Here is a 19,132-nt window from a genome sequence, read left to right as displayed (position 1 = left end):
AGATGGCTCAAAAGTTTGCCTCACTTTTCTTTCCAAAACTCCTGCTTGGTTGGTTTTTTCCTCCCAAAGAATCTTCAGCTTTGGCTATCCTGAAACATCCTTTGGCAAGTGGAAATACAAAAGTAAGACAACATAAAAGAATAGATGCTGAGCAGTAGAGAGGAGAAGAGACTTTTAGACCATTTGGCATTTACTCTCCCCTCCGATCACCCATCAAGGTTCTGCAGGGCTTTCCAGACATGTCAGGGCAAAGCCACCAACAACCTGGCTCAAGAGGCAGAAAATTAGGACAGGACCCACATTTCTGAAAATCCTTTTTAGGCTTTATTTAAAAGGAGATAAGGATGAAAAAAGGTGACAAGATGCTTGACAGATAAAAATGATGAGCATCCAGCTTATCTCCCTATCCTCCACATCATCTTCTGCTCTTTACTTTTTTGTGACAGCAAATATGGGAGACATCAGGGAAAATGTAAAGGCACAAGCACCAGGGGTGTAGCACCAAGAAGGGAGGACAAGGAAGAAGATGCTCAACAAAGGCTAAAAAAGCCTCTTTCCTGGCAGAGGCTGAACACGCTGGCTCTGGTCCAACAAAGCACTTAAGCATGTGCCTAAATTAAATTTGCCTTTACTGGGGCTCTTCGCAGGCTTCAGCACACTCTCCAGCAATCTGCTACAGCACAACCAGGGAAAATGAGGAGCTATTAAGGGACCCGAATTTCAGTCAGCAGCCAGGTTAGCGAGCATTGGGAGAGCACGTTAGGCAAGATTAATGCAACATGGCAATTCCACTGACAGGAAAACTCTTAGCTGTCAGAAAAACCTTCTTAAATATAAAATAGTAAGTAAAAATAGTAAGTAAAAAAGTTTAGATATTATCAGTATCAATTTCTCTTCAGCTTCTTTCAGCTCAGGGTAGGTAAAGCTTGATGCACACATATTTACAGGTACCTGCAGAACCGGAACTCCCCTGTTGCAGGGCATGTTGGCGCCAGCTTGAAAAAACACATTGAACCCCCCGTGCTGTTCCTTGGTGTAGCAAAGACTGTCCTGTAGGCAAAGCACTGACCTCAGATGCTGAACGGCCAATGCCCACAAACACCAAGGTAAGCCACAAACAGCTCCCACAGCCCTGGCAATGCTCTGCAAAGCACCTGGCAAAAGAGCACATCCCCTGCACATCCCTGTGGGGTTTGGTTCCACAGCTCAGCGCTGTTCCTCTGCTTGCACCCACCCCGCAGGGATATAGGGTCAGGGCTCTGAGACAGAGCCCCCGGAGCAGCCCTTGGTCAGGGTCTGCCCAGGGCTGAGGGGCACGGCTGCTCCTCCTGCTCCATCCTTGTCCCACGCCGGGATGAGCCACAGACAACACCATGTCTCACAGAACGGCTGATGACATGCTCTGGCTTCAGAATTGTTACTATGATAGTGGGAGAAAAATTTTAAATACAAAGCACTGCATGGGGTTGTAAGAGAGCAGAGAGGGCACATACAAGCACATACTCCCTACGTACACACACAGAGCTTAATTCCAACACACCAAGAAGCAAACAACCATTAGTCTTTATTAACAATTAAGGTCTCACTGCGGGGCTGGTGTTCCCCCAGCAAGTTAATGCCTGTACAGTGGGACAGTCACGATACACAGGCTTTTCAAATTGAAACCGATTCCGGATAAATACGAAAAGTGGTTCCCACACGAGGACGGACCATTTAACTCGAGCAGCAGCTGAGGCCCGGCCGGCACAGCCTTGGGAAGCTTTCTGGCTCCCTCTGCCGTCCCCGTGGCCGAGGCGAGGCAGATGCTGCTCCACATCCCCGGGAAGCACGGGCAGGTGGGGCTTTGCTGGGAGAGTCCAGCACATGGGGCACAGGGATGGCTCAGGGACCCTCTGCGGGCACAGCGCAGGGTGAAGTCCGGCTCAGAGCAACCTCGTCCGAGTGCTGCTCAGCCACCTCCAGCAGCACCTGCTCCAAGCACACCATTTATTTAATGGCCAATCCCCTTATTTTATTTATTATCCCTTCACAGCTTTCTCTAGAGATACTAGTTCGGGACACAGACAGAAGGCTGGCAGGCATCACCTGAGCTGCCAGAGTTTGGATAAGCACAGGTGTGACACAGCTTCGTTTCCACACCTCATTTCCGAAGCATCAAGCACCAGCCTGGGGGTGAATTGTCCCTTCCCCTGCACAGGTGACACACACTGATAGAGCCACCATGCAGCTCCACCGGCAGCTGACTCCCAAGGTGTTATTTTTCCACACCGCTCTTACTCGGTTGTGGGAACAGCAATGGAGCACTGAGGTGTCCGGAGAGTGCAGCTCCTGGGGGAGAACAGCCACAGTGAACCCTTTTGTTTAAAGCAGCATCCAACTTTGGCAGATGCTGTGAACAGGTGGCTCCTGCCAGCACAGCTCCCAGCCAGGGTGGGATGCTCTCACCTGTACAATTTGCAAAGCAAACCAGAGGCTTTTCACGGTTTTAAAATCATTACTCGAAGTAGGAAGGTTCAGGGAAGTCCCAAACATGCACCAACCATAACCTCCTAAACAGGGCAAGGGCACTCTGAAAAAGAGACAATCAAGCAGCCCACTGTAATTATCACCTTGTTCCAATGCCCATTTACCATCTTTGACACGAAGCTCTTTTAAATAAACACACACACACACACACACACAGAGTATTAGTCCCATTGTCTTCACAGACACCCTCGGGGCTGCCCCAGGAGCGAGTGAGCACTATTCATTCCAGGCCAGAAACCAACAGCAAGTTTCACAAAGCTTCACAAGGTCATTCCCTTTCTCATTCCCAACTCAGGAAGAACCTTGTTGCAGCCCATCACTGCAGTGAATGCATCAGGACCTTCCAGCAATCCTCTGGAGACACTTTACACTAGGAAAAGCCCAAAATTTCACAGCCTTGTTTTTACCCAGATCTGAAGAAAAGCTCAGCTTGTTACTCTTCACTATCTGAGGAAAACACTTAGAATTTCAGGTTGTGAAATAGTCCTTGACTTGACAGACAGTGTAACATGCAGCTGTACAGGGATTCCATTTTCTCGCTACTCCAGCACAGCAAGGCCACGGCACTGACTGCACAGGGATCCAGGAACCCTTTGGCAGCTCCTGGGCCTCACCTGATGCTACCAACGGCCAAGTCTGGGGCAGCCTGAGGCTTAAACCAAAACTACAGATGCTCCTTGGCACAGCAGCAGCAGCTGGATAGAGACAATTGCCAGTTTACATTCTGTCAGCTAAACGTGATCTGTAGGAAGATACTTCCAACAAATCAAGAATTCCTTAAGGGATCAAAATTCTAAACATAAATACAATTAAAGCCTTCTAATATTAATGCACACTTTTTATTATATTAAAATCAGGCAATGGTCTGATACAATAAAAAGGCTGCTTATGGAATACTGTTATGTTAAACTTTCAGTACAGAGGATGTTAAATCCTTACAACTAATATTTTCCTCAGAAGTTAATGGAAACATCAATTGTTCATTGACTTGACAGCTGCTGCTTTAAAATGTGTTTATTTTTACTCTTTTCTTTTTTTTTCCTTTTTTTTTCCTTTTTTTTTTTACACAAACACTGAATTTTTCATAAAACTTAGGACACACTAGGTTGGTTTCCTGTAAGCTTGCATCCACATTGCAGCAGTTAGTGGTCCGGAACAGTAAACCAGAAAAGGCAGTGATTTGCCAGGATGCAAAGCCAATCAAGGTCCTTAATCTGCTGTGCCACCGCTTCCCCAAAATCTTCACTGAAGAGATTTCTAAGACTTACAGAACCCTAATGAAATCTACCACCCAGATTTGATTTGTCTGTGGTTGTCACATCTTTAGAAGGGGCAAATGCAAGTGCAACATTTTGTTAATTAACATTCTTGGGTCAATCCAAAGCACCAAAACACAACGATTTGAGTGTACCTGGAGTGCGTTCAGAATCTCTACGTGCAGAGTCTCCCCCACTGAAGTTTGGCAGCAGAAGGTTTGGGCAATCCTGGTAAATTACTGCTCTTTTCCCCACGTCAAAGCCTATCTAAGAGCACGGCCGTGGCCAGCTTGGCGGTGTGGCAGCAGTGCTGGAGGGAAGGGAAAACCCACGTTTGCCAGCAGAACAGATACTCTTGTTTCCCAGGCTGGTGAAGACTAAATTTGTTGCAAAACCAAAATGATAAGCAGGAGGGAATAGGTCAAGTTGTTGCCCCGATGCTCACCCCTGGGCCAGGGGTGAGAAGAGTCACCAAAAGGGGCAAAAAGAAAGCAGCACCCCCACTAAAAAGAGGGGAAGAGGGAAGAGATTAAAAGAACCCTGAATCCCTCACCCAAAGCTCACATCACTGGTGGGGGGGACCAGGAAGAGAAATACAATCTATGCCTTGGCCAAAGGAAAGAAGGAAAGCTTGCCCCAGATTATCAGGGCATTTAAAAAAATAATAAAAACCCAAAAACGACCACAGTCACATTCAGCCTTTACTAGAGCGAGCACAAAGGGAGGGATGACTGAGGTTAGCACACATCCCCAGTAGTAGTCCATACAGCCCAGTGTAGTACTGGAAGCAAAAACCTTTGTGTCTACTCTAATAAATAGCCCTGAGCTTCGACTCTATTGCAAAAGACAGAGAAAGAAAAAAAAATAACCCAGGCCAGACACACAGCAAGGTGATTGTGGGATGGATCCTTTCACAGTTAAGTTGGATGTGCCACACTGGTCTTGACAGTAATAAATTTAAATAGACTTTTCCTGATACCAGAAGTTCAGCTATGTGGACAGTGGTTACACGACAGGATTATTTGTTATAGCACAACTTATATTTCAAATGAAAAAAAAAAATTAGTATCATTTACAGTATCTCAAGAAAAACTTCCTTTGAATGGGAACTTCCTTTCCAGTATTTTGAGGTCTACAAGATGCATCTAGAAAATTTACTACTGTGGAAAATGAAGACAGCTTAAATTGAATAAGGGGGGCATGTTGGTTTTTTTTTTTTAATTAATTGCTGTAACATTGTCCTTCAGGTGGCTGAGGAAGTTTCATATTTTCTTTAGACATCATTAGACGCCGAAGCTCTTGCAGAACAACTTTGATACTATAAGAATTCTGCCATTTTGCTAGGACTGATATGGCTCTGGGGTCCACCTAAAATAGACAAAAAGACCATTCCTGTCAGAATTGGTGCACTGGTTACAGTTGACTCCCTCCCACCCCCAACTAAAGATCCCACATGAAATCTGAGTGGGAGAAATCAAAAGCAAGTATATTCCTAAAAGCATAATAAATCTCCACTTGTCCACTTCCCTTCTACCCCCTTTCCTTCTCCAACAAACAGCACCACAAGCAATGAGTAGCTAAGCAAGCTACAAGTACAAGCAAAGCACTGAAGCTGCACAAAAAAACATTAAAATGAATAAAAGCAGAAAACTTACCACTCCATTAGAACTATTTACTCCATTCATATTAATTTTTGTTACAAATCTTACAAATGGAGGTGCTTCTGGATACTTAGGCCCACATTCTATTTTAAGGCTGTATATTCTGTTTTCATAAATTGTCTGAGGGGGAAAAGAAAGGGGGAAAACAATTACATCAGGCAGTTCAATAAGCATTTGGTTAAAGCAGTGGCTACTTTAGGAACATGGGAACTGTGTGTGGGCAAGTGTGGGCAGCCATGTAGATACTATGCTGGCTACTGGATTTTAGTTCATTTTGTAATATTCAGAGTATCAAATGCTTCTTCAGGGTAATAAATTCTGCTGGTCTCTGTGCATGGAGCAGGGAACAGCCCTGAGGTCCGTGCAGGGCTTCGGGGTCTCTGGAACACCTGCCCCACACGGGGAGCAGGCAGTGGGAAGCCCTGGCTGTGCACAGCCAGTACAGAACGTGTGCAGATAAAGCTGAGGCTCTGACAGTGGCACTGGTTTTGAACAGTCTGTGTCAACAAGGTGACTCCCTGACTGTGGGACATCGCCCAGCCTGGGAATGACACACCCGTGCACGGACACTCGGGGCAGCAGCACACAGGGAACTCCAGCTTTGCACAGCTGGTCATTTTTCTCACTGGAATCCAGCATAAGATCCTTCCACCTCCTACAAGTGTGACTGTTTCCCACCTAGAGGGAAATAGGACTTAGCTTTATTCTTCAGCCAGTACTCCCACATTCTACTAAGAACCAAAATGGTAATCACTGAATATGAACAGCGTTAAAAGGAGAACAGCAAACAGGAATGGCTGCAAGTCCCCAGAATCTCTGACAGTACAGTCTGCTGCCTTCAAGCAAGAAGCTCAAAAGAAGTCACAACACTCCTGGCAAGAAGATCTACATTCCTAAATGTGTCAGAAAAACGGGAGAGGCAGAGCTGACTCCTCTGCTGTGATGGCCCTGTAGCCTTGGTTTGCAGCATGACAAGAACTGCAAACTTCCATCACTGCTGGCAAGGCTGCACGCTCCTGTTTGCACATTTCAATTCCTATTTAATTTTCTAAATTAGATTTCAAGGTTGTTTAAATTTTCCATAAAGCCTATGCACACAGCGAGCTTTCTTCACAGCCTTAATGCAGGCTCATTAGCACTCTCCTAATGCTCTAAAATCAAATGCTGTTCTAGAAAACAATTTGGGTAGATCATAAACAAATGAAATGCTCGTGACTGGGGAGAGATTAACAAAGGCAGACAACAAGTAAACAACACTTCGGGATGAGACAGAAAACACTGCATGTATAATGCCTTTATAATGCACGTTCTTGTACAACCTCACTGTATGTCAAAAAAGGCAACCGACAGAATGGGAACAGAGAGCAGTAACATGATTAAAGACATGTAAAGATTTTCATATAATGACCCCTGTAATTACTGAGAAATGATACTGAGGCCAGATGTAGAAGACATGTGCTATTGCAGGAAGGAGAACTGGCTACTTGCACTCCATCAAAGGATATCAAGGAAACAGAACAGTGAAACTGGAGACGACAGACAAGTTCTGGTTTTAGAACACGTGCACACATTCAACACACAATTAAGTCCTCAAGTTCACTACTAGAGTGTAAACCCACAGTTTAGTAGGGTTGGGGGGAGAAGAGAGAACACAGCAATATTCCCACAAAGACCAGCTGCATTTTAAGATGCTGCTTTGGGAGAGGACATTCAGAGAAGAGACTGAAATCACTAAAATTTGAGTTTCCTCAGTCAGCTGAAACTCTCACCCCTCAGTCCTGCTGCAATTAACAGCACCCCAAAAACTGAACAGGAGCAGCAGAAAGACCAGCAGTGCTGCACAGAGCATCCCCTGGCACCTGCAGCAGCTCCATTGGTAACCTCACTAGCTGAAGGATTTTAAACCTTGCTGGATTCAAAGGTACAGGACGTTAGAATTCTGGGATCTCAAAAGTTATGTCTTACTGAATCTGCAAATGTAAAGCAGACGTGTAACCAAACTGACCAGAGAAAGGCACTAAAATGTTCCAAATTATAAGCAAAAAGCCATATAGATACATGAAACCCACTATTATACAGAACTTGAACTTCAACATAGATCACTTCCTGAAGTTTTTTCAGTCATTTGTCTTTTGTTAAGTGTCTACTTCAGTGGTTAGGTTAGGACAAGGGGGAAGAAAAAATGTTAACAGTACAATTTTAGTATTTAAGTGGATACTTACTCTTGGAGGCCCAATAATCATTCCTGTCCATCTTGTAAGTGTCATATCTTCATCATCTTCAAGGCCCCAGCTAACTGTTCCATCCCCTACTCCTTTCTGACCTTCTTCAAGTTCTTCCAAAAGACGAAAATTACGAGGAACTTTTACTCCTGAAACAATCAGAAAAATATTTTCAGTTAAGAAATCCAGTAAAGAAAAAAACCCTAGAATAATTTCCCTGATGCTTTTGGTCATTCTACAGATCACATTTTGGGCAAAACCATAAAAATAGCACTACTTTTTGAATGACAGTATTTCAACATTACAAAAAAGCTATTCCCATATTCACCTTGGATTTTATAAGCAAAATAAAGGTATCCCCAAATAAGTATTTTAGAAGGCTGACAGGCCACATATTACAGCAGGCAGTAAAATGAAAGGAAATCTCTGTTCCCTCAAAGGTAGACCCAGTACTATGGAGTTCTAATTAGCACTTGTCTATATGATTTATAGTATAAAAATTTAGAAGTTTCTACAAAATGACACCATGAGAGGCTTGACAGCAGTCAACTCAGAGCTTTAAAAATACCTTTCAAAACAAATAAAACTCTTTCATAACATTAGTAGGTTAATCTGAAGTTAATTGAAGTGGGCTTTGTCAGCAGCAATAGCATCCTTTGAACTTGTGACCTCCACCACCAAGGAATTTCAGCACTTCATAATTGCTGGCACATTTCTCCTCAAAATAGCAAAACAGGGAGATTTCCTTCTCCCCAATACATCAACGGAAAACAATGGCACAGAGAGCTTAGGTGACACAGCCAAGGTCACACACTGAGTCCGTGGTGAAGGAGGATCCTGAAGCCAGGCCACAGTGGTCTTCTCTGCTCTTCGAGGTATCTGCACCCCAGGCATCACGGAGCAGAACCGCACACTCCCGACCACTGCTGCTCCTTTGCCTTGGGTCTGAGGGCCTGGTTTTGGTGGGGCGGGGCTACAGGGCTGGTTCCTGTGAGAAGCTGCTGGAAGCTCCCCCCTCGTGTGTTGGAGCCAGTCCTGGGCAGCTCCAGGACAGACCCACTGCTGGCCAAGGCCCAGCCCATCAGCACTGATGGGATAAAGTGTTTGGGAAGGGACAAGGTTGCTGCACAGGAGCAGCTGCAGCTGGAGAGAGGAGTGAGATTACGCCAGGGAACAGCTGTGCAGACACCAAGGTCAGTGAAGGAGAGGCAGAGATGCCCCTGCAGCCTGTGGAGGTCCCTAGGGAAGCAGTGATCCACCTGCAGCCCACGGAGCATTCCTTGGCCATGTGCAAAATACAGAGGATCCAGTAGTTTTAAACTCTCTTTTAAATATAGTAATGACCTAAGAACACTAAATGGCAGAGATGATTTTGCTGCACAATCAGAGGTGTCCATATTTCATTCACTACAAAGCATGCATAAAAGAAACTAAACCAGCAAATGACTAAAGAAAGTAGTTTGTTGGCCAGTTGGATACACATCTAACGTGATCACATCCAAGAACATCCTGGGCAGCAGAACTCAGTCACAGCTGCAGCAGCAGCACAGGAACCCAGATCCAGCAGAGCGGTGCCAGAAAACACCAGACCTGCACTGGCAGAACCAAACCCCCCATCCGGGGTCTGCCGAGCACAGCTCTCTGCCAAATCCCAAATCCCATCCCAGCCAGACTGTGCTTCTACCATAGCTGCTGAGCAAAACAAACCTTTGGCTGTGAAAGGAAAGGAGTCAGTTGGGGCTGGTAAAGCCATTGCCATGAGACTGCCTGAGCACCAGACCCTAGGTGGCAACAGGACCTCCTGGGCACCACTGTCACATCCCCTGCATGACAAACTCCAGCACTTACTCTCCCACAAAATCTTTAAATTATGAAGTGTGTATCCTGTGTATCTCAGACACGAGGGTTCAAGTCTGCAAGTCACACCTGAGCCATGACAGACGACCACCACATGTTTAATTCTGTTCCCAACGCTGTCCATGCTGCAGTTTGGGGAGGCAGAGCAGCCCAGCTCCAACACCCAGGGTAAGAGAGCTGGGGGACACGAGACACAGATGGAGCACGAGTTGAAGGAGAAGGTGAAACCTTCGTTTGCACACACCCCCACCTATTTCCCTGTTTTTGCTGCACTGGATGCACAGGAGAGCTGCTGATGGGGAATGACTCACAGCTAAATCACTGTCTGGGCTGCAGCCCTGCCTGCTGGTGCCCCAGGAAACACAGGGCCAGGGGAGAAGGGCAAACAGAACGTCCTTCTGGAGGAGGCCCAGCAGCTCTTTTCTGAGGGCAGGGGATGCCACAGAGGAAACCCTGTGGCTGTTATCAGAACCCCAGCCCGAGCAGCCATTAGCCGGAGGCAGCAGAAGACCCACCTTGAATGAGTCACAGTGCCAAAAAATGCTCTCATTTCCACACCACAGTGCTTAACAAGCATCATCTGTGTGTCTGTGCCTCGCTCCTTGATAACATTCCTTCATAGTTATCAGTGGTGCAAAGACAATTTACTGGTATTTACTTAGGCCAAACTAAATAACCCAGGAGCAATCAGCTTTATGGTAGACACAGGCCACACACCAAAGAAGAAAACCAAAAATGCTGCCTTGTCCACCCTTCCTCTGAGCATCAGCTCTGAGTGATCCCTCTGAGCATCACACCCTGTTCACTGAGCCAGGCAGGAATCTTTAAGTGAGCATGTAATTAAAAATGACATCATCATGTACATATTCGAGCAGGCCACAACCAAGACTGAAAGGCAGCCTTAGATCTGACATTTGCTACCCAGAGCTGGGCTTGGCTTTACAACCTTCTGGGAAGAGAAGGCAACTTAATTGCTGAGCTCTCCCCAGATACAGCTGCTCTGATTCAGCATGAATCCAGCATGAATCAGAGCCATAAAAGAGTCACACAGATTTCAGAGTTCTTTGGCAAGTTCGAGGTCTCCAGAGAGCTGGCGAGTCATATTGTGCACTGACTCCTGTCACACGGAAATCGTTACCAGGAATGAGTGTTCACTGCACAGGAACTGCTCCTTGTGAGCACTGCAGGGACATCGTGGCAAAGGGGGTGCCCAAAGCGAAGAACACAGATTTGAGTTTTATGCACTTCATGGAAAATAAAGTGATCATGGGAGAGAATTGGTAATTTTACAACAGATGACCCTGCCCAACAGCATTGCTGCTTTCTGAACATGTTTTACCCCCTATTCTAAAGCTCAGGGTGTAACATGAAGGACCATCGCTTCAGCTACCACAGAAGGTGGCAATTCAGCTCCCTCCTTGACACATTCTCAGGAAATTCATTCAATAGAAAGAGAATCACACAGATTAATAAAAAAGATTATGCCCATATGACCATAAATGCTTTATATAAATAAACTTCCCTTAAGCAAGGCAGAATAAATACCAGATCTGTCCTTCTGGTCAGTCTGGAAAGATGCACAAGGCCATTTAGCCAACCCCATCTCCTCCTGATTTGCAATGGCCTGGAGCGCTCGTGGTCTGCTACCATGTCCTGCTGCGACCCAAACCTCAGAAGCCATACGACCTTTATCACTTGTGATGATACACAAACACATAACCATCATGTTTGCTGTCCACCAAGATTCCTAAAAAGTGGTCAGATCTGTCCTATGCATACACAGTATCTGCCAAATAATGTCCATGGCTGAAGCATGGCAGCTGCAGAGTCAGGTGATGCCCTGTGCCCCCTGACAGCAGCAGCAGTCCCTGGTGTTTCCTCCTCCCACCCCCCAATAAATACCTTGCATAACCCTCTCAGTGTAGCAATGGATATTTCCAGGGCAGTAACCGAACCAACCCGTTTTTCTGAGAGCCCTTCATTTAACACAAGAAAGGCTAAAGAAAGTGAGAGGCAATTAAAAAGTCATCCGCTTGTCTAAAGTACTTTCAGTTATGCATTTTAATTCAGCCTTCACTGTGGTTGAAGACAACTCTCAAATAGCAGCTTCATTTGAAACATATAGTAATATCTCAGTAATTGCTTCACTTGCAGCTTGCCTAACCTCACAGAAATACTCCCAGAAATGGAACTGAAAACATATTTTAGAGCAAAAGGAGATATTCACTATTAATCACAATGGCAAACCTGTGAAAGCTAAATCATAACTGTATTGACTTGGTGAGATCTCCAGCGACAGATTTGAACAATCCTTCTCAAAGCACACCTTTTAGCAACGTGTATTTGGGAAGCCTCAAACCCACACACGAGTTCACCAGCTACAAAACGTTAATGAAATAATTTTATGGCAACCAGAGAGGAGAACCAAACCACAGACTGTACTTCACGGAGCTCAGAGTTGCAGTTAAGAAGCTGGGTGACCTCGTGACATCCTGTTCAGCCTTCAAGTGTATCAGGACCTTCTGTTTTCCTTGTCAGAAATTTCCCTGGCACCTCATGACCCAGCTGTTTGTAAACCAGTAAGTTGCAGGACAGAGCCAGCATGCTGAAAGCGTGAAAAAAGGAAACTGACCTGGTCAGAATCTCACTAAAGGAAGAACAGAATTACCCTGAATGACAGTTAAATGTCAGCTTGGACTTTTAAAGATCTTAAAGCACTCTCAGATTTACCTTTTAATGCAGCACTACTAAAGACAGATAAACGACTGAATGTGTCTTGCAACAACTTCAAGAGGGATCTTATCAGGCTGAGATTTTTCTCATCTTACTCACAGACTACACCTTCCCATCTCCCATTTTCCTCAGTTATGCAGCCGAAGCAATTTCACACCCAGAGACCTTATGGAGCTGAGAACAGCACTGTGAAACCAGGCAGGCCATGTGCCCTTGGGGGTAGATCTTCTCCCCCAATCTTTTTGGATCAGTGGCAGTAGAACAAAACATACATTTCAAAAATTTCAACAACACATTTCCCTCTCCTTTCTAAAGTGAGATCCAGTTACAAGCATTTCTCTTCAGGACTAAAGCACAGACACAGGGCACAGCACACCTCAGCAAAGCACCCAGAAAATGGGGCTCCAAGGAGAGGAACTGTCTTTTGCTGAAGGCTTTTCCACATGTTCACTGGTAACAAGGAACTTACCAAACTGGCCTTTCTGGACAATTTAAACTCCGCTTTCTCTACTAGTTCCTGATTTACAGTAACTCGAGCTGAAATCCAACAACTTCAAACATCTCTGTTGCTCAATACATTAAAGTGCTTTCTGTTGCTTGTTTCTGTGTATTTGATATTCAGCCTTAATTTCCAGTCTAAGTTTCGTGCCTTTGTAGTGACTGCAGACAATGAATTGGACAGCTTATCCTTGCAGCACTGGGACTGTAAAAAATACACAAGCCATTCCTTGTCACAATGGTATATAAAGTTTCTGAAGTGATGGAATAATTAAAACCAAATAGAATGCTTTCAGCAATTGTCACAAAAGCTTTCAGGAGACAGAACTTTGGATTTCCTGCATCGTCTTTAGAGTCACAATTTCCACTCTGATGATGCAGACAGGTACTGAAATATTTTGCAGACACAAAAATAACTTCCTGTGCACTTCAACAATCTGAAGTGTTCTCTGTTCTGTGCAAGCTTCAGTGCTGGTTCTACCTTTCAATATTTCAGGCAGGTTCCTTGGAAAGAGGTCACTACTGAAACATTAGTCTGAGGCAGGCTGAGGCCAAGCACAGCTTTCCAGCATCTGCAGAGTTAAAATCAGACGATTTCTGCGCTTGTATCACAACTGAAAAGCAAAACATTTCCAGCTGAGGTACAAGTTATTCTAGAGAAAAAGTCACCCTGAACTGGCGTCCTGGGCCACACCTTTACACCAAACCTCACGAGGGAAACCCCCACCATTTCCTTTTGTACTGTGAAAAGTTTGTGACTGAGCAAAACCTGCTCTCCTCTGTGCCCCTCCTCCCCACCCAGGAGCACTGGGTTTTCCTACACCCACCCCCCAGAGGTGAAGGCACAGGCAGGCTCAGACACAGGCCCCGGGGAGCAGAGGCCACCCCGACACACACACGGTGTCCCTGCAGGCCCAGCTCACACCCGGGGGACGGGGCACAAACCATCAGTAACTGCAGCTCCGCTTGCAGAAGCTGAACAGCACCCTCAACCTGAAAATCCCAACCTTCACACCCTCACCAATCTGTCAGTGTTACACCTGCCAGGATCCTTACCTGCTGACGTATTTAATACACTAATTAGTACTGTTCTCAGACAGAATGCTGCTTTTCAAACATATTATGTCATTTATGTCATTGAAGATGAAAATACTCAATTCAGTAGCATCTTGTAGGAGTGTTGAACTATTTACCTTTCTATTCAATCTACTGCATCCTTCTACTACAGTACACAAAGCTCTGCAATCAACTCCTCTAGCACTATTTCATGTGCTCTCACAGTACATCTTATTTAAGAAGGCACAGTTTATCCTCCATTTTCTCTTCAGTTATTTTTCCCCTATCTTTGAGTCTTTTACTTACAGTCCCAGAGAGCACTTGGTGCTGGCATGTTTCCTTTGAGATAAGGATGCCTGTTGTCACTCCACGGAGCCATCGTGGGGCACTTGCAAGGCAGGTGCACCTGTATTGTACAATACCCACATTGTGCCTCTCCTGTGCTTTTCACAAGCATCACTTTGAGTTTACAGGGATGTTACAGGTCCCCCAACAGTTAGAAATAGATACTTGTAATACACTGTACTAGCCCCAATGTGTGCTCTTCTCTGTTAGCAGCATTAAGCCACATGTACCAGCACTATCACGGCCATACACCCAATGAATGGTTCTTCTGTAGTTCTTCACATTCCTCACACTTGGAAAAACTTAAATCTGGGCAAACCATTTTACTATTCAGTACTTCCAGGCTGTTGGAAAACACAGTGCCTCACAGCCCTGCGACAGACCCACTAAACTGAACTGTGAGAGAAAAGCAGGTTAAGTGAGGTCATTAAACCTTTCCCAGGGTGAAAGTTAGGAAAACAATCCCCCAGGCCAGCACGGCTGGGTTTTGGCTCATTATAAAACCTGAATCTGCAGGACAGCAACGTGGAGCAAGGTCTATAGTGTAACTGCAGCCCAGCAAGTGCAGGATCCTCTGAGGAACCCTTGGACCCCTGCTAGATCACCTCTGGTAGCTGAGCATTCCTGCAGGACACCTCAGTCTGAAGGATGGACACAGAGTGGGGTCTCCTAGGAACAGCCTTATTAAAATGATTAAAGTCAATCCTTTCTTTTTATTCATATAGTAATGGGGTGTGTGGGAAACCCCCATCATCAGCAACACAGGATTCCCCACTCTCAATGGTACAGATGGACCTCACATCCTAACATTCCTTCCAGGCCAAGGATTGGGTTTTTCCCCTTGTTAATTACTCCTACCCGTTTAATAGATACAAATATCTAATCTATCTGCTTGTCTAATTGCCAGGACCAGCCCTATGACCTTTTTAGGTTACAGGGACATTTGTTACCACTTCTTCCTCTGGGTCAGTAGCTGCTTTTGAAGACAGATGAGCATTTTTCATCTTCAATATGTGTTTAAGCTCCACTGCTAAACTACCATGAACTCAAGATATCACAAATACTGCAGTGTTTTACAGACAAATATGAACACATGGATTCCATGAAACAAGTCTCCGCAAACTGTGTTTCCCAGATGAGTGAAGGCAGTACTGAGGCACTTCCCCAAGCCCCCTAGCGAGGGGTCAGCAGTGGGGAGCGAGGAGGTGTCACCTCCAGCCCGTGTCAGGCCATGCCTTCACTGCAGGGCAGCAGGGACCCACACAGCCTGCACTGCAGCGCCCCTGCCAGCGCCTGGGCACCGGGCTGCCCTTGCCACAGCAGAGGAGAATCGCCATCCCTTCCTAACACAACAGAACGCTGCGAGGGCAGCCCTCGAGTTACAGCTGAAGCTCCCATCCACGGAGCCTCCCAGCCTGAAGTTTGGGTTTACTGCACAAACGCAGTGCTCCCGCAGCACAGATTTGTAAGTCACCCCTGGAGCAGCTGAAGAGCCGTGTGCCCACACTGCACACAGGACACTGAGGGCCCTGCTCCCAGCACTGGGGACACGAGACAGCTGTCACAAACCCAGGGGACAACAGGCAGAATCCATCAGACACATCGTGGCCAGCAGATGCTGGGTAACAACAGCCTGTCCCAAAGGCTGTGCTGGGACTGTCGCTGCAGCCCAGCCCCTGCCCACACGTGCCCCTCCATGACCACCTAACAACTCGCTCACAGAGCTGCACAGGCTTGAAAAGAAAAGTATTTGCCTTGTTCTTCCAGCCAAACACAAAATGCAAAGTCAGCAGCTTGAAGGGTTCACTGAGAACGCAGAGCAGGCAGGAGAGTGTGACATAACAGGGGAAGAAGGGTTCCTTCTTCCGAGCTACAGCTTTTGTGTCTTTAGTCAATGCCTCGACACGTTCAAACACGGAGCTGTAACACAATTCTAACGACAGCAACCACTGCACTTCAAAAGTGTTTTTATTAACTTGATTAACATGAATTATGTGCATTATGATGGTTACCCTTAAGATCTGAGAGTAGTCATTGATAGAGAACTACCTGTGAAGAAAGAACTCTGAAATACTTCTACTACATCCCCACCAGTCACGTTCTGGTGAGCACACAGTCAAACTTCAGAGCGTGCAATTTGAAAACAAGCAGTACAGGGGCACATGTGAAACCCTCCATCCACTGAGGAAAACAGGAAAATGAAACTGGCTCAGCAGAAGTGACTCTGATTTACTCGATCTGTTGAAGTTCATAAAAGGATGTCAACAGAAAAAAAACCCACTCCAAATCTAGTTGCAGTATTTTTGTTTAATGTATAATGATAAACGCAAAGGAAGAGCGTGTGTAACTACTCAAAGCTGGTGTGGAGCAGCTTTGAAGGGAATAAAAAATTCACTCCCTTCTCGGAGCACACAAGTCCTGACTCGGGAGTTACACACTTCTCACGGAACAGAGAGAGGTTATTAGGGCAAAAGGCTTTTAAAGCGGCTGACTTCACTCACGTAGCTCCAGCCACGGCTTGGGGACTACCGAGAGGAGAGCACCGAGGTCAGCCCTGGCCACACGGAGCTGGCCAGGAGAGGAGCACGGCAGGAAAAGCGCCTGAACGGCGGCGCCGGCCTCGCCGTGCTGCGGGCGCTGTCAGGGCCTCAGCCCCGCCGAGGGCCGCGGGCCCGCCCGGCGCCCCGGCCCAGCGCCCGGCCCGGTTCCGGCGCGCCGGGACACGCGTCCCGCAGGGCCCAAGCGGCCCCTCTCGCCCTCCGGACCCGCACCGGGGCCGCTCCCACCGCGAGGCCCCGGCAGCGCCTGGGGAGGCGCGAACGGGCCCGCCGGGACCCGCGGACAGGAGCGGGGACGGCTCCGGCTCCACCCCCGCCCCACCGGGCCCCGCTCGGGCCGCGCCGCCGCCCCGTCCCCCCGGTCGCGGCCACCCCCCCGCCGGGCGCCTCCCGCCCCGCCGTCCCCGGCCGCGGCCCCGCGGGTGCCCCGGGGCGAGGCGGCCCCAGCGCGGCCCCGCCGCCCGGCCCGGCCCGGCCCCGCTCACCCGCGCCCGTGGTCGCCGCCATCTTGCGCCGCCGCCGCCGGCCCCGCCCCCGCCTGACGTCACCGCAACGCGGGAACTGCGGCCGCGGCGCGGTGCGGGCGGGCGCGCTAAGGGGAGCTCGCGGTGGGCGGGGCGGGGCGTCCGCGCGGGGAGCTCTGTGGTGCACGCGCGGCGCTCCCACAGCTCCGCGGCGCGGGCGGGCGTTATCGCTGCTCGGTGCAGTCCCGAACACCGGCCCGGGGGCTCCGGGACACCGGCGCCATGTCGGGCGTGTAACACCCCGTACTCTCCGGCCCAGTTTGCCCCCCCCCCCCCCTCCGCTTCGTGCATAATATATATAAAAAAAAAAAGTTAAAAGAAATAGGAAGGAAATTAGTTCTGCTTCGCTTCGCCTTACAACACATGTTCCAAAAAGTGAGCCCCAAGACACGCTATGAAAATATCCAGAAAAAATTACGAAGCAAAACGTTTTGGAGACTCGTGGCAGCTTAAGCCCCGTTCTGCAGTGAGCCCTCCCAGACTCAGCTCTGAGCAGCGACGGGCGCCGCGGTGCTGCGCCCATCAATTGTTCTTGGAAGCTGCTTTAAAACAGCAACGCTGGTCTTACTGGTCGGCTTTTATTTCACTCAGTAACACTTCATTTCAGCCGCGGCTGAGCATGGACTGGCTGAAGGCAGCAGGGAAAGGCAGCAGGAAGAAAGGAGAAAAAGGCAGCAGGGCAAGGCAGCAGGAAAAGGCAGCAGAAAGAAAAAAGGCAGCAGGACAAGGCAGCTAGATGGCACGAGAGCCCAGCTCAGCCGGCTGGGGCCGTGGCCAGGGTGTGCAGCACAGCAGGAGAGCCGGGGCTGGTGCCGAGCAGCCAGAGCCCAGCTCATCCAGCAGGATTGTTCTCCCAATGGCTTTGGGGTGGGTGGCTCATTTCACACCCTTCCAACCAGCGTTCCCCTCCACCTCTTAGGCTGCTAAGTCAAGTCCCGGGAGGATCACAGAGACAGGCACCACATCTGAGCCAAAACCTCCAAGTGGGATTTCGAGACACTTTACAGTAATTCTTCTCACTTTACTAGTGCAACACTTCCCTGACAGCTCTGTCTGGGGGGGCTTCTGCAGTTCCACCGCTGCACATAAGGAATCGCTCCTGCTCCTGGGACATACACAAGGAATCAGTCCTGCTCCTGGGATGCATATAAGGGATCACTTCTGCTCCTCCAAGGCCCTTGTGACCACGAGAATCCGCTTACGGAGGGCAACCGCAGCCCTGGCAAAAGTTGGAGGCCTGAGAGTCCTTCTGAGGGTCCAGAGAGCAGCAGCCTGACCAGAGTTCTCTGTGGAGCTGAGACTGAAATCAGAGAGCTTTTAAAAGCATTTAAAAGCATTGAACTGAAATGCAGGCCATCCATCCCTGTGGAGTTTAACAGGAGTGCCTTATTCTGATTCAGCTCTAATCTGTTCCTAATCAACTTAAGATAAATTTATCTTAAGCCAGATTTACAGCTGGTAAGAAGGATCCACACAGCCTTTTGCTCCAGAATTGCCGTATTCATTTTGTGTGAGCATCCATGTCTTTAAACAGGTGGAACAGAGACCTTGGGAGCTGCAGCCACGTCGGGTGTGGGGAGTCACGGAGCCACCTCTGCCTCAGGAGCCCGGCACAGCATCCACGTGGAAAATGCATCCGGAGATTAACTCTGTCCCAGTTTCTCATAATTAAGCAAGATTAACAGATAAATAGTCCCAGCAGCCACCAGTATGAGTAGCTCAGATTTGTTTCCAGTAAGGCAACAGCAGCCAAGAGAGGTTTGGGCAGCAGCAATGCCTTGAGCAGCACTTTGGAAGTACAAATTCTGGTGATTTGTGTCCCAAGCCCATTCATTCCATCCACTGCTACTCACCTGGCATTTAAACACGCAGTGAAAAGAGCTCAGAGGACTGAGT

General features: G+C 47.8%; 1 protein-coding gene across 2 annotated transcripts; it reads right to left on the bottom strand.

Moving 5' to 3' along the window:
- Positions 1 to 1,544: 1,544 nt before the first annotated feature.
- On the bottom strand, positions 1,545 to 17,270 carry UBE2V1 (ubiquitin conjugating enzyme E2 V1). 2 transcript variants are annotated; one of them, XM_048321590.1, is made up of 4 exons: positions 17,198 to 17,270; positions 7,666 to 7,814; positions 5,438 to 5,563; positions 1,545 to 5,150 (listed from the first exon to the last, which is right to left on the bottom strand). In XM_048321590.1, exons 1-4 carry the CDS (start codon positions 17,217 to 17,219, stop codon positions 5,004 to 5,006), a joined length of 444 nt encoding a protein of 147 aa, XP_048177547.1. In that variant the 5' UTR covers positions 17,220 to 17,270; the 3' UTR covers positions 1,545 to 5,003. The 2 variants fall into 2 exon arrangements, with proteins under 2 accessions (XP_048177547.1, XP_048177546.1); XM_048321589.1 differs by lacking the exon at positions 17,198 to 17,270 and having other exon boundaries at positions 7,666 to 7,914.
- Between the last annotated feature and the right edge of the window lie 1,862 nt (positions 17,271 to 19,132).

The sequence above is a fragment of the Corvus hawaiiensis genome, chromosome 17 (genome assembly GCF_020740725.1).
Source record: "Corvus hawaiiensis isolate bCorHaw1 chromosome 17, bCorHaw1.pri.cur, whole genome shotgun sequence".
NCBI lineage: Eukaryota > Metazoa > Chordata > Aves > Passeriformes > Corvidae > Corvus > Corvus hawaiiensis.
The sequence above is the reverse complement of the archived record's forward strand: the minus strand, read 5'-3'. Positions and strand labels throughout refer to the sequence as shown.